This window comes from Paramisgurnus dabryanus, chromosome 5 (assembly GCF_030506205.2).
Source record: "Paramisgurnus dabryanus chromosome 5, PD_genome_1.1, whole genome shotgun sequence".
In the NCBI taxonomy this organism is placed as follows: domain Eukaryota; kingdom Metazoa; phylum Chordata; class Actinopteri; order Cypriniformes; family Cobitidae; genus Paramisgurnus; species Paramisgurnus dabryanus.
In genome coordinates this window covers 20,719,340-20,743,069 of record NC_133341.1, presented here as the reverse complement: position 1 = coordinate 20,743,069, position 23,730 = coordinate 20,719,340, and the positions used below count along the sequence as shown (strand labels likewise).

General features: G+C 37.6%; 2 protein-coding genes across 3 annotated transcripts in view; one reads left to right on the top strand and one right to left on the bottom strand.

Moving 5' to 3' along the window:
* niban2b (niban apoptosis regulator 2b) overlaps window positions 1-3,932 on the bottom strand; it is a 30,646-nt gene extending 26,714 nt beyond the window's left edge. Inside the window, exons 1-2 of the mRNA XM_065250253.2 lie at window positions 3,819-3,932; window positions 3,611-3,741 (exon numbers count right to left, since the gene is read on the bottom strand). Of these exons, the coding sequence (XP_065106325.1) occupies window positions 3,611-3,665 (55 nt within the window). The 5' untranslated portion in view covers window positions 3,666-3,741; window positions 3,819-3,932. The remainder of the gene's footprint in view (window positions 1-3,610; window positions 3,742-3,818) is intronic.
* An 820-nt stretch (window positions 3,933-4,752) lies between these two features.
* stxbp1b (syntaxin binding protein 1b) lies at window positions 4,753-23,352 on the top strand. 2 transcript variants are annotated; one of them, XM_065250252.2, is made up of 20 exons: window positions 4,753-4,842; window positions 7,218-7,267; window positions 7,642-7,723; window positions 8,156-8,232; window positions 10,793-10,871; window positions 10,962-11,065; window positions 12,480-12,628; window positions 15,331-15,415; window positions 15,585-15,715; window positions 15,896-16,003; window positions 17,688-17,748; window positions 17,823-17,888; window positions 18,558-18,638; window positions 18,723-18,861; window positions 19,082-19,191; window positions 21,103-21,207; window positions 21,294-21,379; window positions 22,603-22,757; window positions 22,908-23,029; window positions 23,169-23,352. In XM_065250252.2, the coding sequence occupies exons 1-19, from the start codon at window positions 4,806-4,808 to the stop codon at window positions 23,015-23,017; spliced, it is 1,815 nt and encodes a 604-aa protein (XP_065106324.1). In that variant the 5' UTR covers window positions 4,753-4,805; the 3' UTR covers window positions 23,018-23,029; window positions 23,169-23,352. The 2 variants fall into 2 exon arrangements, with proteins under 2 accessions (XP_065106324.1, XP_065106323.1); XM_065250251.2 differs by having other exon boundaries at window positions 22,908-23,034; window positions 23,169-23,351.
* Window positions 23,353-23,730: the final 378 nt, after the last annotated feature.

Sequence of the window (23,730 nt, the reverse complement as noted above, 5' to 3'; positions counted from 1 at the left end):
ATCGTGGTCTTGTTTGGTCCTTTAAAGAAGAGCAGCACTGCAAAATTCTTTAATGGTTAATGCATTTAAGCACAAAGCAATGTAGTTCCAGGTCTCGTCCTGACTACACTACAGTTTCACCTTAAAATGCTCTTTTACTGACACAACGTATTACTGGCAGCTTTGGCTGAGTCAAGATATTAATCTGTACTGTATGAAAGACATTGTAGGCATTCAAACATTAGAAATGTCTTGTGGTACCAAGTACGTGTATTTACATGTGGAATTACAAACTTAATGGCTACGCAAGCACCACAGGTGTGCATTTAAATTATTAATACTTCAATGGTTTGACATCAGCTATTTTTTCAATGTTAAATATTGCATGCTTCTCATTTAGCTTACAAAACATTTCATTACAGGGAAAATTCTGTAATAATTTACTCATCCTCATGTTTTAAACCTGTATGGGTTTCTGTGAATCTTATCAAAATAAGATTTTGATAAATGATTGTAAGCACACAGTAGACGGTACTCATTGATTTCCATAGTCATTGGGTTACTGTAAACTGTGTGGTTACCATCATTTATCAAAACATCTTCTATTGTATTCAACTGAATATGGACACTCACAGGTTAAGAACAACTTGAGGGTGAGTAAATTATGACAAATTTTATTTTGGGGTGCATTATCCCTTTCAGGGTTTCCCGCAGAAAATGTGTTCGTTAAAGTGGTAGGGTTGGGCGGGTGGGCGTGGCTGGTGGGGGGGGGGGGTGGCGTCAAGTATGCTTCATGATGAAAATTAAAATATTTTTATTTAAAACACTCAAATAAAACTTATTTTTGAAGAAACTATGACAGAAAATGAACACATACTAGATTATTACCTCTAACGGGAATAGATGCGTGATGAAGTGCAACTAAAAGGTTAATAAACACAAACTGAAGCAGATGTTGTAGAACGTCTGGCGAACGATGAAGATTGTAAAAACTGATAATTTCCCACTATTTATTACATTAGCATGTAAATAATGCACATAAATAACGTGAGAAAGAGCGCTGAACAATTATATCTAATCAACAGGCACGTGAAACCTAGCTAGCAGTTGCTCAAACAACAAATTCACCAGCTAACTTACTTTAAATTTAAAAGAACTATAGACTAATACAATAACAGGCTTAAATAATCCAAAACATAAGTCCACTTACAGTTCTCAAGGACACGCGTTATATCAACTGGCTATATCCTCCAGACATGACGGACCACGTCTTTATCTCATTTCGGCCGTGTGGCGCGAGTGCACGCTCGCGGTGTAAAGCACATCCAAGTTATTCTCCGAGATGCACTTGACGGCCTTTTGTGCAACCTAGTTAAGTTGGTAGGGTTTCCCAGCTTAGGCGGGCCGCCTGAATTGCAAAGTGCTGTGGGAAACCCTGCCTTTAACACTTTTATTTAATGGATTTTGCTATTGGCTATAGTATCAAATCAAGCTTTGAGCTCTATGCAGCCTTGGAATTCATGGAAAACTGGCAGGGATAAAATTCAAACGATATCAACCTGACAAGAAGAAATTTAAGTTATTTATTGAAATTGTTGAGTGCCTTTTTCAAAGAAAAGTAAGGGATGACACAAGATTAAGTTTGTGCTCGTAAACGCCTCTAACTGGCATGTTATCTGATGGTCTGTGGCTTAGTGAAGCATGTCTTAAACATGCTGTGCTTTTCATTTGTTTTAATTGTCCCGAGAGCCTCATTGGTGCTGAGTCCAACATTGAGTAAATCTTACTTTCATCATGGAAAACACTACACAGACACAGCGACTGATGATGAAGCCACATAATAACACAATGCCTAACTCAACTGTCTGATTCCCATATCATTAGCGTACTCCATACAACTCAATGATTTCTACAGACCAACTCTTGAGGCCATTTTGGTCTAAAATTCAGTCCGTTCTGTGGATGACTAAGAATTGCTCACTTGGAATAGTCTGGAACATTTGGAACATTCAAAGGGCTACTCGCACACCCACATAAAGCTTACTACTGAGGTACTTGTATGGATACACTATTAGAGTTTCATTACTCCAGAATCAGCCCACCACAGGGCAAACATTCCAGTCAAGCATTTCCTGCAACAACCCCCTCTTCCTCCCCCTTATTACTAAAATGGTGGTGTGGGGGCTTTTATGCATGCAAAACTTCTTATCCACCCACAACATAAAAGATTTGTGCCAAAAAAAACATGATTCATCAAACATAAAATACCTAAAATTACACGCATTCAAATCCAACTTAAAAACACCATTTAAGAAAAAGCTGATTGTTTATGGCAGGAAGTGCTGAGGTCAGTCTATTCCCCACCCGTTTTATTTTTTTTGTTGATGACTTCATTCAATCTCCACATTACTGTAGATGAAAAAGGTTATTGACTATGGGGGAGAAGGTTGTTAATATACCCCTCGAGGAATTCAAAGTTTAAGTAAACTTTCAAATAACCAAAGATCATAACACCAACAATTTTTAATCATATCATATTATCTAAACAAGCACACTGTAAAAATTGAACTTCAATTTTTAAGTTTAAAACTTGTTTTATTTATTTTGATATAAATTATATACATTTAGTAGAAATAACTTATAGCAACTGCTCACTAGTCAAGAAAATGTTAAATTAATTGTAAATTCAAGTTGATTAAACTTAAAAAATTTTACATTGCAGACCACCGATTCTAGAACAGACAAATTTTACAGAAACCTGATGAAATTAAGCTCATCTGGTCAAGCACAAACTAACAAAGTGAACATGCATGACTTTAAACAGCCATTCAAAAGTTATCCGACAGAGTATGACATTTCCTGACACACGGCTGTTAAACTCTTCAAGAATTCCAGAGATTCCATATCTGAATGATTGATGGCAAAAAAAATTAAACTTGGAAAAACAGAAAAGATGGCAAGTTAACAGATGTCTCATGCCACTCCCAAATGGGATTTCATCTACTAATTGAAGAATGGGAAGTGGAGAATTTGTTAGTTTAGTTAAGTGTAGTTTAGTTTTTTTCTGCTAGGTAAATAGGCAAGTGATTTACTGTGATTATCTAGCCATTTTCTGAAACCAGTTTCATCCCAAACACACCTCACCACAGCTCTGAAAGTGCAGGCCACTTGGGTTTAAAATGCATTCATAAAAATATTTTTTTTAAATGAACATTTTGTCTAAAAAGACCATCAACTGTTGGGCTGTCATTTAGACATTAGTTTAGTAGATCTGATCTAAGTACTACATGGCTTTCTTCCACGTTTAATATTTGGCACACACTGTGTGAAATGTATCCTATCACCCATGAAGTAACTGTTTATGCATTGTGTTTTCCAAAACTATAACAGGAAATACTGTGCCACGTAGCAACAAAGTCTCTGTTAAATGGGAACAGCACCAAATTCATTATCCCACAAGTTTCCTTTTGGACTGGAATGCAAACTATTTAAACCAAAACCCCAGTCTTACAACTTAAAACAGCAGTTTAACATTGCAACCCTATTCTTTCGCAACAGCATATTTCACACAACACCACTGTTTATACACCACGTTTCGCTTTTAATAATGCACAGGGATAGCATCAATTACCTGTAATAACCTCCCGTTTGCCCTCATCGAGATGAGTTGAGATCAAATCCCCCATCGTGTCGCTGTTAGTTGGACTGGGCTGAATCTGTGAACTTCGTCTTATAAGAGCGGCTGTTTATGGGCGCTGGTTTCTTATGATAAGATATGAACAGTTGATTTTAGCGGCTCCTCCCACTTCTTGGACGCAGTAAGATGTGGTTGAAGTTACATGCGGTTGACAGGCATCGTGCTGAAGTTGTGCTGGGATAATGAAAGCTCAGTCTTCTTCGTTAACTCTTCAAGTTTCTTAAGTCCTGTTTTAAACACAGTTATGTGCTCTGTTTCAGTGTAGTAAACTTTTCTGTTGGAGACTCGTGAGCATGCGTAAGGCGTGGTTTTAGAAATCTGCTATTTACCTCCAATTAGGGGCGGGGCTATGCGATCATTCTCAGAACATAGAGCCAACCAAAGAACAGCACATACAAAACAAATGAATGAAAAAGTAAGAAATTACGTAAATTACGTTCAAAATAAATAAATAAATAAACAATGTGCAGTTAATAATATAAAATAATCAACTAATCCAATTTAATTTAATTTAACTTAGTTTCTAGACTATAATGAAAATATGGGATAGTTCAACATTTATTTTACATTAATTTTGTCACTAAATGCTACTTTTGAAAAGAGAAAAAAAAACATCTAGAATTTTACTATTTTTTATTTACATTTCTGAGGCCACACTTGCATCAGGTTGTCTAGCGTCTCTTGCAACACAGAGAAAGCAAGGTTTTTGTCGCCATCTAGTGGTTTTATTCCATTATTACCTCTAAGTTAATTCTATGCCATCGTCGCACAAATGATATATATATTTTAAGATACAAATTCTTTCGCTACTAATTTGTTTTCATGCTGAAAAAGTGTATGCAATAAAAAAGCAATGGCATTTTCAGTAAAATCTGGGTCTGGGTAAATTTACGTCTCTTAATAAAAAAAATAGGCATTGTTTAAAAAAATATAAAGGCTTTGTTTGTACAGACATATCGTTAATTTTGTTAACAAACATGATTAACAGAGCAGGTCCTGTGGGGGCGTGTTGCGGGATTACAATCGACGCAAGCAGCACATCCCAGCCCCACTAAGCGCGCGCACACACTGTTGAGGGCGTGCCTCACATATTGTTGGCCAGGAGGAGAAAGAAAGAGCAGGATACAGAATGGCATCTCTCGGACTCAAGGCGATTGTAGGAGAAAGTAAGAAACGTGTGGTTAAAAGTTGTTTAATGTATTTGTAGTTGCTCTGTGTAAACGACTAATTTTGATTTGTTGACATTTTAACATAACGTGAATAGAACTACTTGCGCGTGTAGGTGCTCTGTTTTAATATTATTATTATTTTACGTGGATCTTTTAAATGTATACAGATTACATATACTCAAAATATAGTCAGTCATTAATTTTATTTTGATTAAAATTAAAATACATAACACTAAATTACATTTTACATCTTGTAAGGATCAGTCAACAGTTTTTCGCGCAAAAACCTCAGATGGTGACGTAATATTATGCATGTACAGGAGTATGTATTTAAATCAAAATGCGTGTTTCTGTTGTTGGTAAAAGCAAACAAAGCATTTGGGAGATACACCCACTAATCTGTGTAGTCCACTGGGATTAAGGGTCTCGAGCAATATGAGGGGCTGTTGTTTAAATAGACTGGACTGTCCTCAAAAAATGTTGACAATACAACTGGTGTGTTTTTATCTGACATATGAGCGTACTTTTAAGTACCTCTTAATTTTGGCAAATATAATTTAGTTTTTTTTTTAGACATTTGTAATACAGTATATGGAAATATTAATTATTGCCTAGTTCATTTCCAGTTACCTTTTGAAATGCAACTCAAAAAGTAACTTTAGTGTGTTAAATTCCTTTCTGAAATTTCTTAAATGAACACGTTTTGGCAATAGTCTCCGTTATCACATCAAACCCTCAGTTCTTCCCATCTGTCTTGTGTCATTCTCTCCTATTGTTTATACTGACATATATAGTGCAGGTGTTGATTAAAGCATCACATACTGAGAAAAACACCACCAATTATCAGGTGTGAGTGACTTTGGCAAGTGTGAGCCAGTACATATCCGTGGCTGAGTAGGATTGGGACATTAATATTGACACATCCTAGCATAACATATCAAGATGCAGATTTGGTGAGAAATGTCTCTCTGCCATGTCATGTTTTTGTGCGTTTCACATTATGAGCCTATACATGAGCATGATTATTTAAAATAATAATTTGTATGGATTTTCTACAAAGTGTCAAAAGCCTTACTTAAAGTATTTGATATGGACCATAACCCATGAGGTGTCAGCAACAACAATTGTGATTCTTACTTTTTAAACTGTAGGTTGATTGGTTGTTCCACAATTTCAATAGTACCCATGATGTTCATCACAAGTTTATTTTAAATCAGCAACACCTTTTTAGTGTTAGAACTGACAGATCCAGCATAGATGATAGCTGTGAAATGTGTTATATTACAGCAGTAAGCTATTGCATTTGGGATCTCTTGATTTAATAGAAATTTAAGAGAGCTGGGCTTGGTGGTATAACATTGCTTTTGCAGCGCAAAAAGTCAGTATTTTTGGTACACAAATACTGATAAAAATGTTTATCTTCTAATTCACTGTAAGTCGCTTTGCATTAAAGCGTCTGCAAAATGCATAAATGTAAATGTAATATGATTATAGGTGCTTCCATATTCTGTGACATGCACAGTATGAAGAAAGACACTGAAATTTGCAGAAACAAGAAGACAAGACAGACAAAAGAATGATAAAGAGGTGGAATGACAGAGAGAGATGGAGAATAAAAATAGAGAGGCTGGTAGTGTAAGAGGATTGAGAAGAGATTAGACCTGTGATTGCTGTGTCCCTCTCACCAGAGAGAAATATCTATAACCTTACATTTAAAGTTATGCAGCCTCATTTCTGATGTCATAAAAATTTGGGCAGTAGGTTTTTTTCTTTTTGACAATTTGCTAAATTGTAGATATATCCTGTAACATGTTTAAGGATGGTTCGTTCTTTAACAAATTTCTTTTTCTGTAGTCTCTGTATAATGCTGCTCTTATGCATATGTATTCAGATTCACCTCTGCCTGTTGGCTCTAACAAACTCTGGATTAAGTATAGTTGTCATACTGGACCATTTGTGTATGTGTGTGATAAAGTTTATTTAAATGTATAATTATGCATTGTTAAACACACCTTTCAGATATATTTAGAGTGTGCTAGACATGCTCCCATCACTCATGTGTGCCTTTCTCACACCCTTGTACGACACAGAAAGAGAACCAACTACACTACCTGCACATTTATTAAGGTTAAAAAACTTCTGAGCAGTTCACCTTGACGTGTCAGACTTGGTTAATCTCTAAAATTGTTAGCTGGTCTTAAATGGTTTCAGTTGGACTAGTTTAACTTTCTCCCAGACGGCTCCTAAAAAAATCTCTAAAAATAGCAAAGCAGACCCACCTGACTGTGAAACTAGCAAACAGTTTTGCAGAGTGTATACTGTATTGTATCTTTCTATTATGTGGTTTTTTAATATTGTTTTTCATCCCTCAGAGGTCATGAACGATGTCATTAGGAAGGTGAAAAAGAAGGGAGAGTGGAAGGTATTATTCTCACCTATGCATACTGTTTAATATTAATAAAAAAATTGCTGATGTGTTGTAAAGTGTCAAAACACCAATGTTTTTTAGTCTGTGCAGCTTTTATTATGATGAGAATCTACATTCTTAAAAATACTGGTTTATTCTCAACCCAGCGTTGGGTCAAAAAGGGATTGTAATTGTGTTGTAATTTAACCTATCCTGGGTTGTTTTAACCCATTGTTGGGTCAAATCTAAACATTGTATGGGTTGAAGATGGTGTAAGTGACCAGAGGTTGGGCACCACACCAGCATTCAGCACACAACAAATACTTATAAACAGCTATGCTGAACTTTACGCCAGGCATTTATAGATAATGAATGCTGTTCTTTCTCAGGTTTTGGTGGTTGACAAGCTTAGCATGAGAATGGTCTCATCATGCTGTAAAATGACTGACATAATGTCTGAGGGAATTACAAGTGAGTTATGCTCCTGTACAAACACAGCAGACACAAATGCACATAATATTATATACTTTATAAAACAGTTAGTTCCAGTCCATGATTCTGATTGGTCAATAGCTGTGTTTTATTTACAATTAAACACCTCTGCACCCAATGATTCTGTGTATCACTATTCACTTTGCTTAACATATGTAAAACATTTTTTGTTTAATATTTGTATGGTGTGGTACTTTATTGCTTTTTTTAAGCAATAAAGTACTCAAGGCTAGTGCTGTATTGTAAACATTTTCAACTCAACCAAAAGCAAATAATACTGCCCTTCAGCCATGAATTATTCCACGATATAGCACAGCCACTCATACTTTATTGCTTACATATAGCTACTGTAACATATTAAGTTGGTTCACGTTTTATACATTGTTTTAACTTGTCTCTGTATTTCTCAAGTTGTTGAGGACATAACCAAGCACCGTGAGCCTCTTCCTACCATGGAGGCAATATATCTCCTCACTCCATCTGATGAGGTTATTTTTTGTCTACTCACATATTTTCTGTTGTTGTATATATATATATACATGTACAAGCGTTTGTGCCATTTCCCAGCATACACACCATGAGAATTAGCGCTTTGACCCATGATATACAATATAGAAATGCTATAGTTGAAATAAATAATTTCCTATAAAATCATATTTTTTTATTAAAGATTCAAAGAGTGTTGAATAATGTACTATGAAGTACTATTGCCAAGTCAATCATAATTTAAACTAGTGCTAATAGCATACAAAATAAAAGTTTTTTTTTTTTGTATAATATATGTGTGTGTACTGTGTGCAATTATTATGTATATTTAACCACACAAACATACATATATTCATTTCAGAAATTTTTAATAATATCGTAAAGAATATATAAACATATAAATAAATATATCTACACATGTAAATGTTACTTAAATACATACATGAATGTGTGTATATTTATATATACATAATAATTACACACAGCACACACGCATATATTATGCAAAAAAATCACTTTTATTTTGTATGCGATTAATTACGATTAATCTTTGCCCAGCACTAATTTAAACTAACAAGAAAAAAACACCGAGTCTGAATTTCCATACTATACAGTAGACGAAAGTCATTATGTGAGGCGAGTATGTCTAAATTCATAGTAATCGAAAAGCAGTAAGTGAAAAGTACCCGTATGACCTACAACTTACAGCAAGATTTTTTAGGCGAGCCACGCAAGCTGAGGAGCCACCATATTTTAAACAGTGAATATTACTAGATGCTAAAATGTGTGGACAAACTTTATGTTGACTTGACAAAGCCTGGCCTGAACGTTTAATACTGTTTGACAGAAGTATGACAGAAGTTTAATTTAATAGTCTACCTGGCTGCTAGCATGATTTAGCATGAAGCAAGCATGATTTAGCATGAAGCCAGCTTGATTTAGCATGAAGGTAGCATGATTTAACATAGGCTTTGTTTTTTCCGTTGCTAGGGCACTGTATTTGTTTGCCAGGGAGTAAATTGGCATCCATTAGTGATTATTGTAGCCAGCAGCCATATCACCCTGTAGCCCAAGACCGCTTGCCCACTGAAGCTAAGCAGGGCTGAGCCTGGTCAGTACTTGGATAGGAGACCACTTGGGAAAAACCAGGTTGCTGCTGGTAGTGGTGTTAGTGAGACCAGCAGGGGGTGCTCACCCTGTGGTCCGTGTGGGTCCTAATACCCCAGTATAGTGATGGGGACACTATACTGTCAAAAAAGCACCGTCCTTCGGATGAGACGTTAAACCGAGGTCCTGACTCTCTGTGGTCATTAAAAATCCCAGGATGTCCTTCGAAAAAGAGTAGGGGTGTGCCCCGGTATCCTGGCCAAACTTGCCCATTGTCCTACTAATCATCCCTCATACTAATTGGCTATATCACTCTGTCTCCTCTCCACTAATAAGCTGGTGTGTGGTGAGCGTTCTGGCGCAATATGGCTGCCGTCGCATCATCCAGGTGGATGCTGCACATTGGTGGTGGTTGAGGAGAATCCCTTTCATATGTAAAGTGCTTTGAGTACTGAGAAAAGCGCTATATAAATGTAAGGAATTAATTAAGGAATTATTATATCCAAGCCACAAGTAAAACGGTCCAACCCCGGTGTCTCTACGATGTTCAGATGCAGAGATATAAGGCTTAGTTTATTCCGTTGCTGGATGTACTGTATTTGGTTGCGAGGGAGAATATTTCCATCCACTAGTGATTATACTCCAAGCCACAAGTAAAACGGTCCAACCTCTGTGTTTCTACGATGTTCTGATGAAGAGATATAAGGCTATGTTAATTCCATTGCTAAGGTACTGTATTTGGTTGCTAGGGAGAAAATTTGCATACAATAGTGATTATACTCCAAGCCACAAGTAAAACGCACCAACCCCGGTGCCTCTACGATTTTCTGATGCAGAGATATAAGGCTTTGTTATTCAGTTGCTATGGTACTGTATTTGGTTGCTAGGGAATGGCCAATGATGATACTCCATATGCTACTTGCCAGCATGAATGATATAAACCAACCCCCATGTCGCCAAGACATTCAGATTTGAAGATGTAACCGTTTGAATTTTGTGTTTCTAGGGTGCTCATATTTGGTTGCTAGGGTGTGGCTTAATACCTCTGTAAGCAAATTTTGGGGATCATAATACTACTACTACTAATAATAATAATCATAGGATTTGTCAAGCCAACATGTACATCTATGAACCGCGCAGCTCTTTAAGTACCAAGAAATATAATCCTCATGATTGAATGTGTATTTGTGGTTGTTCTGATTACATCGTAGATTACAGTTCATACAGGTCACATGATGATGAAAACATGGGGATGCATTATGTCCGGAAATGTATTCATACTGCACCCACACATTGCCTGCTATATAGAATTTACGTGATTCCGGACACAGCGAAAGACCTAAATGTGACCAAAGTTGGTATCTAGTTAGTTAGTCTGAGCCTTTATATGATAAGCAACATGTTTTAGGTATGACATAATGTTTTTTATATACAGTGTGACTTTATTTTCAACAGTCAGTTGAGGGACTCATCAATGACTTCAGAGACCCCCGTAATCCTATATACAGAGGGGCCCATGTTTTCTTCACAGATGGTAAGGGGTTTAATTTAGGTCTCCAGGAGTGTGTATTTTAACAAATTTGTGTATTTCTTACTCAGTTTGTTTTTATGTTTGATTCCACAGCAATCCCAGACTCTTTGTTCAACTTAATAAGTAAATCCCGTGCCTCCAAAATCATAAAGACACTGACTGAAATAAACATCGCTTTTTTGCCCTATGAGTCACAGGTAAGAGTCTGGACTATTTGACCTCTCTGGACCTGGGACAGTTGGAGGGGGTTTATGCTTAGAATGAAGTATTGAGATATGGGGGATGGGTGGGTGAATGCATGAGCTTTAGTTGTATCATGATGGAAAATTCGAGAGAAGCTTTGGTCAGGACCTCACTGTGCCTTCAATCCTCTATAATTAATCCTGCTTCAGCCCTCCCTTTTGCAATCTTAATCCTACTTCCTATTGGTTAATGTCTCATCAAGGAGTCACCAGGCAGCCAATGAGAGATGACCTGGATTTGTTATTGACTGGGTTATGTTTATGTCACAGATGGGGCAGTTATTTGTTCAGACTAGTGTGTTGGATGGGCCTACAACACTGATATGGATTATAGATTAAACTGCATATCATGTTAGTGTGCATGCCAGACATGCACAGTGTACTGAACACAGGACATAAGGGGAGAAAAAACTATTGATGAATCACTATTGTGAAAGAGGTTTATGGGATAGCAGCCTTTTACGCTGTGTTACGTTTACTGAGATCTGTGTACTGCTTCATTACATGAACTGTCCATGGGCCCTATTTTAACAATCTGAAACGCAAGTGCGAAGCGCAAGTGACTTTGTGGGCGGATCTTGGGTGCTGTTGCTATTTTCCCAGCGGGAGAAATAACTCTTGCGCCAGTCGCAAATCAATAAGGGGTTGGTCTGAAGTAGGTTCATTATTCATAGGTGTGGTTTGGGCGTAACGTCAAATAAACTGACTTTAGACTATTTTTTTCTGGTCAGTGGCACAATTGTTTTTTGAAACTGCAAAATAGCATCAGGGATGGTTTGCGCCGGAACACGCCTCCTTTTTTGCGCTGAACCGCCCAGGGAGCTCAAGTTCATTCCCTAGTTTGCCGACGTGCGTATGTGTCGGGAAAAACCCGCTGTGCGCCGGTGCAAAATACGAATGATACATGCGTCACTGACAAAGTCAATTGCGCTGGGTGCAAGATAGGGCCCCATGTCTTAACCAGATGTGACGTGACACATTTCCAGCGTCTGCTGTCCAGCCTAAAATACTGTGTGATACAGCCAAAATGGATTTTGATGTTTACAGTAACATACTGTACAGTTATGTGGTGCTGGACTTTGGACTACTGTCACACATGTCTATATATGTCATTTAAGAGAATATAAAGAATTTATCTGATAAAGATAACTTTGACCACCATAATCTTTTGGGGTTTTCCATCTTGATACAGCTACAGTAAAGCATATGCATTTACCGTCCTTTCCCCAAGTCTCAATACTTGCTTTAAAGGTGACTTCTGTTTCCCATTTTTCAATGCATAGTTGTCTTTGATGACTAAACAAATTCATTAAGATTTGTGAATCATAAACACTGTATAATAAGTCTTGCTTTGCTGTTCTCATGTTAGGTGTTCTCAGTGGACCGACCAGATGCCTTCCAGGACTTCTACAGTCCGTTTAAAGCAGATGTGAAGAACCAGGTGTTGGAGCGTTTAGCCGAACAGATAGCCACCCTCTGCTCTACACTGAAGGAGTACCCTGCTGTTAGATACAGAGGGTAAGACCCCTTTCATTCTCATGCTGTTAAAAAAAGATTTGTTGGTTCAACTTAAAAATGTAAGTTACCTGGTTGCCTTAAAATTTTGAGTTAATTCAACTTAAAAATATTAGTTAACTCAAAAATAAGGAAACCAGGTAAGGGGGCGTGCACACCAAAGATTTTAGGCCGGCGTATGTTTTCAATTGTTTCCAATAGAAGAGCGGTGTTTTTCAAAAAAGCAGCAGCTGGCATTTTTTCGCACTGAAAGCCATATTCAGCTTTAGGTGAAAAGCTCAGCTCGTCAATTTTAGTTCTCATACGGCCCTCCAATCACAGTGGAGGAGGGGCCGGACAAATATCACAACAACCAACTGCCGCATCTTTAAACGACTGATAACAGCAAAAGTATCACAGAAACCAAAGCGCTCAGCTGATGAAAGCTCCCAGTCAACACTTTGATCTCTCAGTGAAGTCACCATGAGCTTACAAGATCCTCAAAATGCTGTCATAATGTATGCGTCACAGTGAGCTAAAATTGTAACCACACAGCGCACTCACGGATTGCTCATATATTAAGGTCACCATATGAGGTCACTGCACACTCACTGGGAGTTCCTACTACCCATAAAGCACATGATATGAAAAGTACCAGGTGTCGCTCAGATAACTAATTTTCCAGTGTTTGCTAATCGGAAACATGTCGCAGAGACGTCAGCATTTAATTGCAAATAATGTACAGACAATAAAAAAGTTAAAGAGACATGATTGTCTCTGCATTTAACCCCTCCACTAAGTAGTGAAGCCATCCACTGCAAGTCATTAACAAACACAAACCCACATACGGCAGCTATCGCTGCAACACCCCAACAATCAATCACTTCCTGCCAGATGTGGGAATCGAACCACCAACCTCTGGGTTACACACACAAGTCTGACTCTCTAACCACTAGGCCACAATGCTTGAATAAAACAAATCTGTGAATCCTGGTCACGTTTACCTCCAATCTGTGTAAGCTTTCTAAAACCTTTATTTAGGCTTCTTGATGCCATTACGTTGTTGTTGACATTTTATATGGTACTGTATATACATTACACACCATATGGCTATATAAAATGCTGTGTAGAAAGTGTCATAAATTTGATCCTATGATCATTCCTATAATATTTCTTAGAAATTATAGGTAAGAGTGTGCTGTTCCCCTAAAATTGTGACTGACTATATGAGCACACAGTGAGTGTAACGTGACTTCACATTGTGACTCATCATACAATAGTCACGATGTGAGGTTATGGTACACTAAAAGTGTGCTCATCATGGTAACTCATTGTGCACTCATACCCGGAACTCAAAATTCTGAATTCACAATGAGCTCACATATAGCTCACACTGTGATTATCACAGAATGAGAATGGTGTGACGTCACTGTGATCCTGCTGTATCCACCTTTTCCTAGTGAGATATAGGAAGTAGAATGCCCTACTTGTGTTGTATGGCTTCCTTTTAACCTGCTCAACATTTTAAAGTCACATGAGCTCACATATAGCTCACACTGTGAATTATCACGGTATGAGAATGGTGTGAATTCACTGTGATCTCGTGTGATCTCACGTGTTGACTGGGCTGGCAGTCGGCAGAAAAAGGGCGCAGTCAGCGTCTGCCGGGTATTTTCAGTCGCGTTTAAAAGCTTTGGTGTGCATGCCCCCTAGCTTACCATTTTAAAAGAAAAGTCCACTTTCTTAAAAAAATCTTATAATTTACTCACCCCCATGGTATTCAAGATGTTTATGTCTTACTTTGTTCAGTCGAGAAGAAATTAATTTTTTTATGGAAAACATTCCAAGATTTTTTTTCATAATGTGGACTTTAGTGGACCTCAACAGTTCACAGTTTCAATGCAGTTTAAAATTGCAGTTTCATTGCAGCTTCAAATGGCTCTAAATGATCCCAAACAAAGTATAAGGGTCTTATCTAGCACAAGGATAATACTTTTCGCAAAAAAACATACTTTTAAAGCACAACTTTTCGTTTTGCACTAGCTGTGTAACGCGTCAGCGTGACCTTATGTATAACATAATCACGTCGTGATGTATGCGAAACAACCGCTCCAGTGTTTACAAATGTGGAGAAAGAGGACCATTCCAACGTTGTTGTATGTGAAATGATACTAATTAATGTTTTTGTGTCAGTTTATTGTTTAAAATGGTCCGCAAGTGTGCGTTTCACATATGTAATAATTCGATGTGATAACGAAGTACGTTTTATACTTTACAGCGTAACCCGACAGCAATTTGTGTCAATATCATACATTCCTTACAGTCCAAGACAATATTAGTTTTAAACACTCAAAAGACGTTGGAGGGTGTTTAAGCGGTTTACAAAACATATTTTTAACAGAAATATTCGCCTGACACACATGTACATATGTACACACTTCCTTACAGTACATATGTACATGTGTCATCTGAGAGGGCTTGGTGGAGTTTTCTCTCAAGTAAAATTTGAAAAAATGATCAAAGCGGCAATTTTTATGCATTACTGTAATGTGACTTTCATAAACAGCAATCTGTAGATAAACACTACAGTAGGAAACCACAATGCACAATTGTCTCTTCAGATATTTGCATATCAGTGATCAGTTATGTGTTTGTGACTCCACAGTGACCTCAGTAGGAGTTTTCAAATGTTAAAATGATTTACTATCTGCTAATGTGTATTTCAGAGATTACAAAGACAACGCCATCTTGGCCCAGATGCTACAAGATAAACTGGACGGTTATAAAGCGGATGACCCTACTTTAGGAGAGGTGTGTCTGAGTTTATGGCACAATATTTTGTCTCAGATAAAAATAAACTGCCTCAGCCTGGCACCGGTGACCTTAATGTCTCACTGTCTAACTTTAATTCTTTGTGTACTGTTTTGTGCTCCATCTTTGTCTCTCTCTCTGTTTCACCTTCACTTTCTCTCTTTCATAGGGACCGGATAAAGCTCGCTCCCAGTTATTGATTCTGGATCGAGGTTTTGACCCCGTCTCACCACTTCTGCATGAGCTCACATTTCAAGCCATGGCCTATGACCTGCTGCCCATTGAGAATGACGTTTACCAGTAATAACTTATCTCCAGCAGTTTGTAATATCTTGACGTTTACTATTTTCTCAGATCATATGAACTGACCTTCGGTTGTTGTGATGTTACTATTTCTACCTTTTATAAATTTACACTGTACATGTAGTTAGTAGTTAGTAAGTGTTATTGATGGTGTGTGTGTGTGTGTGTTTTGGTCAGGTATGAGACCAGTGGAATGGGTGACACTCGTATGAAAGAGGTCCTTTTGGATGAAGATGATGACCTGTGGATGACCCTGAGACATAAGCACATTGCAGAGGTGTCCACGTAAGTCTATAAGACAAATATAAGATAATGAGCAGAAATACAATATAAAGATAATAGAAATTAAAACAATTAAAACTAGGGATGTCCCGATCAGGTTTTTTTGCCCTCGAGTCCGAGTCCAAGTCATTTGATTTTGAGTATCTGCCGATACCGAGTCCCGATCCGATACTTCTATAATACATAAAAAAAAAGAATAAAGAAGAGCGAAAAAACAGAACCAGTCCAGGATGTTCCTTATGTCATGCCGCACACATTGCTGTTTCTGTGTAGAGTCAAAAGAGTCTAACTCTGTGCCAGCGCATAACTACAGATGTGTTAAAAAATAATGAATATATACTATATATGTTCAGGGGTTAAATTGGGGTTTGTTTTGTGGGGAGGCTCTGTTTGGAGGGAGGGTTCGAGGGGTAACATGTTTAATCCTGATGACAGCAAAGCCACTGGGTGTGTTTCAATGACATTTTGTATCTCTGATAGGATTTTATAAGTTTCAGTTTTAAAGCTGTGCCACATGTTGACCCAAACTTTAAAACCTGAACTTTAAATAATGCAAATCTATGAGTCTGACACCCTATATGCATTTGGTGCACATGTCATTATGCACAATTGATCAAACTTTGAATGAAGTTATAAGACTTAACCTCCTTGACTCATTCTAGGCATAAGATAGACTACCCAAAAAGACTCAATTAACAAGAAAAACAACATACTGATTCAGCAATATGTCTTATAAATTAGCCATAGATTCCCTAAGCTGGTCAGCAGTTAGTTATAAAATACCTATAGTTAGGTCGTGATTCATTTGTATAATCAAAATACATTATTTTATTAAACTATACAATCAGTTGTATCCAGTTATCTAGTTAACATTTTGTAATGAGATGAGTGACATGGCTATACATACTTTAATACTTTGTTTCTAGACTTCTATTAAGTTTTTTCGACATGGGCACCATTCTTACCTCTCTTTCTCTCTCTCTCTCTCTCTCTCTCTCTCTCTCTCTCTCTCTCTCTCTCTCATCTCTACAGTAATGTCAAATGATCCTGCGCGAATGCGCGTTCTTGAGGTTCTGAGTGAGACGCGGAACTGCGTCTGAGCACATGTTGACAATAACGATCAACGCGTCGTTTAAATGAGCGGTAAAAACGCGGTTTTGTCGTGGGTTCCTTGCACGCACGAGTGTGAAGCCTATGAATGAAAGCACATCAATAGGCTTGTTCGACTTCATGCGGCGCCGCAACAATCGACAGCCGGGTGACGTCAAACTACCGCGGGAGTGATCCGCGAAATCATACGGAGGAGTTTGCTTTTAAATCGTTCTCGCGGAACTTTGACGTCATGCAGCACCACAAGAACCGGCAGCCGGATGAAGTCGAACAAGCCTATTCTCTTCAGTTCACTCGCACCAGCGCAGCGCGTACACTGGCGCGGAGCAGCGCGAGAACTTAATGGATTTTAAACCCTGCATATGTATCCGAGTCCTGATCGGGAGGTAACGTCCGATTCCGATCGAGTCTGAAACCACGTGATCGGGGCCGATTTCCGATCACGTGATCGGATCGGGACATCCCTAATTAAAACATAAACTAATGAAATTGGAAAAACACAATATAAAAAGAAACAAAACTATATTTAGAAATACATTATGCAAAACATTATAATAACCCCATTTCTGCCTCTCAGGGCTGTGACTAAATCGCTCAAGGATTTCTCCGCAAGCAAAAAGATGAGCACAGGAGAGAAGGTGTCTGAAATATCTCTGCCTGAATTGCTACTTGACTTCTTCAGTAACTAACTATTTATTTTTATATCCTACAGACCACTATGAAAGAGCTCTCCCAAATGCTTAAAAAGATGCCACAGTACCAGAAGGAGTTAAGCAAGGTACTTAGATTATGGACTTGTTTTATATTCATTCAATTTAATTAAGATATCTGTGATACCTCTTTAAGCTGTCTGTAAAGCTTGTACTGCAATGTGGTTGTAAAATGATGTGAAACAGAGGATGAGAGTTATAAATGAACACAGACAGTAGGTGGCGGTATGTGGTCTTGACACCTGCATGACATTAAAAATACAAAATTAACACCTATTCAGCCTTTTCAATATGAACCAGAGAGAAACATAAGGGATGAACAATACAGAAAACATACAAATGAAAGAAGGTAAGAAGGTGGGGAGTAAAACATCCTTACATGAAAAACTATAGTAGATACCATACTATTTAATATAGTAAACTGTAGCACAACTATTACACGTCATCGATCCAAAATGCACAATTAACGAAACATAATAGTGGCCTCCACAGTTTAAAATGAGTATATGTAGGGATTTTTTGAAGTAAAGAAATCATTTAATCTGTTTCTATCAATGGATTTTAATAGTAGAAGCCGAATATAAAGTATTAAAGCATACAAATCTTAATAGTCGAGTACCCTTTAAGTAATTGGTCATGCTTTACTACAGTATACATGCTGTTTAATACACTTCTGCGCTTATTTTTGCATTAGCAGACATGTATAGTAATTCTCATGTATATTATTTTCACTGCAGTATTCCACTCACCTGCACTTAGCTGAAGACTGTATGAAGCATTACCAGGGCACAGTGGACAAACTTTGCCGTGTGGAACAGGTAAAGCTCATCTTTGATTGGTCAATGTACTCTAACTGTCACATGACTGTATTAAGAGTGTCCGTCTGCTGTGATATACCGTAGGATCTTGCCATGGGCACAGACGCAGAGGGTGAGAAGATCAAAGACCCGATGAGAGCTATCGTTCCCATCCTACTTGACGCCAATATCACCATAATGGACAAAATTCGTATCATCCTGCTTTACATCTTTCTTAAAAATGGTTTGGAGACCTTACAGTAAATTGAAATTGTTTTGGATTATTTAACTGACTTATAGTGTGTGGTGGTGTAATGTTTGATATATTCAGTCATTAAACACTTTAATAATATCACATAGCAGTAAGCAAAACTGTCATAATATGGTTTTAGAGCCCATTCAAAGCGTATAATTGTGTGAAATTATGTATAATTACTCTATCTCTGTCTATGTGTGTCTAACAGGTGTGTCGGAAGAGAATCTCTGTAAGCTTCTTCAGCATGCACAGATCCCTCCAGAGGACAGTGATATCATCTCTAATATGGCCCATATGGGGATTCCCATCGTCTCCGAGGTGAGCGATTCCTTTCAAACGGTTCCGTAAACACTAAACATATTTTCCTCCATTCTCTCACTTTCTGCAGCAGAACGGCTTTAAATGGATAGTTCACCCTAAAATAAAAAGCCTGTCATCATTTATTCACTCTCATTTTGTTCACCCTTTCTTCTGTGGAACACAAAAGATGATATTTTGAGAAATGTCTCAGTGGTTTTGTGTCCATACAACAGATGTCAATAGGGGCCAGTGTTGCATGGTTACCAATGTTCTTCAAGATATCCTCATACAGTCATACAGGTTTGGAATTACATGAGGTTGAGTAAATAATGAAAGAATGTACATTTTGGGGTGAGAAATTCTTTAAAGACCAACTTGGGGTGAACTACATGCTATATAAGATTTCTGCCATAAATCTATCATTAATGACAATTATTCACTTTCAGTTTCTTCTTTTAATGTATTCAATGTATTATCTCAAACCACATGTAATTTTGTTTTATTCTTTATTCTTGGAACTACAAAACATTTGTTTTCTTGCAATAACGAAGTCATTTGATTTATACAGGCAATAAGGGCAAAAAGTGTCATGAAAATAGTTGATAAAGCATATGATTCCTTCAGAAAAAGTTATCATATGACTCTAAAAGACTTGGAATATAAACAATCTTGTGGCAATTTGTATGCGTTTTATAAGGTAATGTATTCGTATTAATTTGCACGCCTACATTTGTACACTTTTGTATGATTTACTTTCACCTCGTGACGTTTATGTTAGCTGCGGGGTCAGGGTTGGACTTTCAATATAGTTTTTTTCCTAATAAACTTACATTTTTGTACTATTCACTTTGTATAAATTCATACGAATTAGCCATGTTGTAAAATACGTATAAACCATTTTCAAAATATTTTGACCAGCATTTTTTAAGCTTGACTGCCCAGCAGTGGGGGCCGGTGACTTCTCTTCTGAAGGGCGCAAATTCAAAATGTGTGTTTATTGCATCATGTTAACCATGTGCATCATGCGTCTTTTGAAAATACATGCTGCACACGTGTTAAAAATATATGATGAAGACACTCACGTTCACAAAATAATTGCAAGAAACTCACTTGACTCTTTCCCTGCCAGCGTTTTTTTTAAAAGTCGCAAGCACCAGCATTTCTCGTGATTTTCACAAAAGTTTAAGGCCTTCCAGAAAATGTTTTTCTTAAATTATATAAACATACAATATATCAAATCAAAGAACAAACCCCCTGCTTTCAAACAAAAAAAAACTTTTATCCTACCTCCATAAGTTCTCTCTACATCACTTTTCAAATATGGGTAGGTTTCATCAAAAACACCAAATTTTGAGCAAAAAGCTGAGATAATTCAATTTTTTAAGGGATTTTAATAGAGATCAGATGCAGAGCGATCCTCAAAACTTACATGGACATATAGCTGTTTGCCCTAGGGTGATACTTCGGGTGTTATAAGTTGCTAAAGTGTAATAGCGGTATTGCGGAAAGTCGGAAATACTCATCATTGGTCAGTGTTTTCTCTTAATTTAGGAGTTAACTCGTCAATGGCTGGGAAAGAGTTAACACTAAACTCTAATTACACATGAGATTAAGCAAGTATCTGACAAAGCACTTATTTTGACAAGACGAGACACACACATGACGGGCTAAATGCATGTTGTGATGAGTATCGCATCGTGCACACTCGAAAAAGAAGTCAATGGACACCACTATTGCTCAGTCCTCATTTATTTATGTGAAGAGAATAAACAGGGATTTATTCAAAAATTCACCTTTTGTGTTTCATGGAAGATGTATTTGGAGACATGCTGTACCTTTAAGACCTGAAATAGTCTACATTAGAACAACATGACTACTGTACAGCATTATATAAACACCACAGTTTCTCTCTTAAATATCAATCCACAGCAAGTAACCACGCGTAAGGGCAAGAAAGCTGACCGCAAGGAAAGAATCAGTGAGCAAACGTATCAGCTGTCCAGATGGACTCCTCTGGTTAAAGACATCATAGAGGTGAGCAGTACAAAGACTTTTATCTTGGAGCCTGCATCTCACTTTAGATAGTTTAATGTTAAATCTTTATTTTGTGACATTATGAGGACGCCATTGAAGACAAACTGGACCCAAAACAGTACCCTTACATCTCCACACGCACGGCTTCCTCTAAAACAACCACAGCTACCAGGTAGGACCTACAGTATAGACATCTACACCAATGTGCCCAGGTGAAAAAGTAGTACACTCTCATATCGTACTTAAAGTGCACTTATTTTGTACATAATATACAAAAAATATTTACTACTAAAGAACATCGAAGTGTACTTATCTGTGCTATTTTGAGACACCATGAATATGAACTGAAATGTGCTTTTAACATACTATCTCTCTATTGAATTTTTTTTTATACAAAGATAGGTTCAAATTTAATACAAGTGGTACCTAAATAAATTTTTTAGCACATTTTAATTCATATTCATGGTCAAAATAGCACAGATAAGTACACTTAAGCCTGGGATACAATGCATGATTTTTGGCTGTCCCAGACGAAAGATCTCCATTGTGAAACAATCGTCAAGATTTCTATGATCGTGCCTCTTTGTGGTGGTCCTACGTCGCACAGTGAGAGGTTCAAATACGCCAGTTTTCCCGGTCTTGCGTCCAAAGATAGCTTACAATAGTTTTCTGACAGTGTCAGAAATTCAGCAAGATCAACACACAGTGTGTTTGCTGCCACGACCTGTGTACAGGTTTTTGTTTACCACTAGCGAATGCTGGTGACGTTGCACTAACGTGTTACGCAGCCATCAAAGCCTCTGTGTCATCATCGTACAGTCTACATACTTGTTGTTCCCAAGTTTAAATTATCTTTAAATGATAGTTTAAATGATAACTTTAAGTAGATTATGGAAGTGTACTTTTTTCACCGGGCTTGTATTCAGTATGCAACATTCTATCTGTTTATTTAAAGAGTAACTAAACCCCTGCTCAAAGCCTGACTCCACCCACTGGCAATATTTGAAAAATGCAAAAAAGTGGGCTAACCCCAACGGAGATAGAGGGGACGACCTGAGCCCGTACCAAGTGTGTGGTGAGATCATATCAAGGGCGTGGTGAGCTTGAACCTGCTTACATGGGATCATACTGCTTCCATCACGCAGTCCGCAACATCCAGGAAAATTAAACTGCAATAGCCACTGTTCAACCTGAAGAGGGCAGCACTCAGACGTTTTTACACCATTATGTTGTAGCATTGAAACACTTTATACCCAAATGTCAAAAAAGTTACTCAAATCAATGATCAGCACCAATAAAGCCCCATTCTTACAGATCATGAACTAAAAAAAGTTGCTATAGGGTTTAGTTACTCTTTAAATCTCCAGTGACAATACAGTTGTTCTCTGTGTTCAGTGCCCGATATGGTAACTGGCATAAAAACAAGAGCCCAGGAGAGATACGCAACGGCCCACGGATCATTGTCTTTATCATCGGAGGCATGACCTACAGTGAGATGCGCTGCGTCTATGAGGTCACACAGGCCAACGGCAAATGGGAGGCTCTGATTGGTGAGTTTTGTTGCTGAAGCATCCTTTATGTACAATGCTATGACTCTCTTTTTTTATTACAAAATCAATCCATTCTTTCTTTATAATGTTTTATGAATTTGCCTAGTTGGGAGGGGCATATCAAGTCATGTTGACTAATTATTTTGACAGGCTCCACCCACACCATCATACCCGTTAAATACCTGAAACATCTGCAGCACCCGGACTTCCTGGACCCCAATGCGGCCCCTGAGGACCAACTTCCTGCAGAGGATAAGTGAGGAAAACAAGGAGTAAGGTTAGCTCTTTTCAGTACTGACCTTCAGTAAATATACTCCTTGTTGGTGTATTCATTTTGCTAACAAACAAACATTTTGCTCTCTCTCTCTCTCTCTCTCTCTCTCTCTCTCTCTCTCTCTCTCTCTCTTTTAGAATCTGGTGACATTATGGTCTTTCTCGTAATCCTTACAGATTGCTGTCACACTTCACCTCACAAACACATCACAACCTATACATTACATCTCTGCGTAAAATAGTAGGTTCATTGTTACTTATTGAGACTATAGTAATGTCTAATTGTTAAGTACTTAACTAGCCTCAGTTACAGTTAGAATCAACACTGGGTGACATCAGACTTGTCAGCTAAATGAAACATACAGAGACAACTTATGTCTGGTTATTTAATGGCTCCTTAGGACCCGTTCAGGCATCATTGTGGATTGTTAGTAATACGAAATAAATAAATGTTTATGTGTAGCTCAACAGAAGATCATTTAAATATTCCCAGTGCACATTATTGTTTCATCCTTGCAAAAGTGATTTAGGAGAATTAAATGTGACTTGTTTCAGAGTAGTTCTTACCTGCCACGCACTGGTCTGATGTGTGTGATCATGTTAATATTGAATGTCCATTGTTAATCTTAGTGGTTTGTTAGTAGTTACATAGAGTTGGTATCATATATTTTACAGTAAAATATTTTTCTGTGAAATGTAC

What these genes read in the sequence shown, in the direction of transcription:
- stxbp1b (XM_065250252.2), top strand. Translation starts at nt 4,806, where the DNA reads ATGGCATCTCTCGGACTCAAGGCGATTGTAGGAGAAA. An exon ending in CCTGCTGTTAGATACAGAGG is followed by an intron (nt 12,629 to 15,330) that starts GTAAGACCCCTT and finishes TGTGTATTTCAG; the next exon opens with AGATTACAAAGACAACGCCA. An exon ending in ATTGAGAATGACGTTTACCA is followed by an intron (nt 15,716 to 15,895) that starts GTAATAACTTAT and finishes TGTTTTGGTCAG; the next exon opens with GTATGAGACCAGTGGAATGG.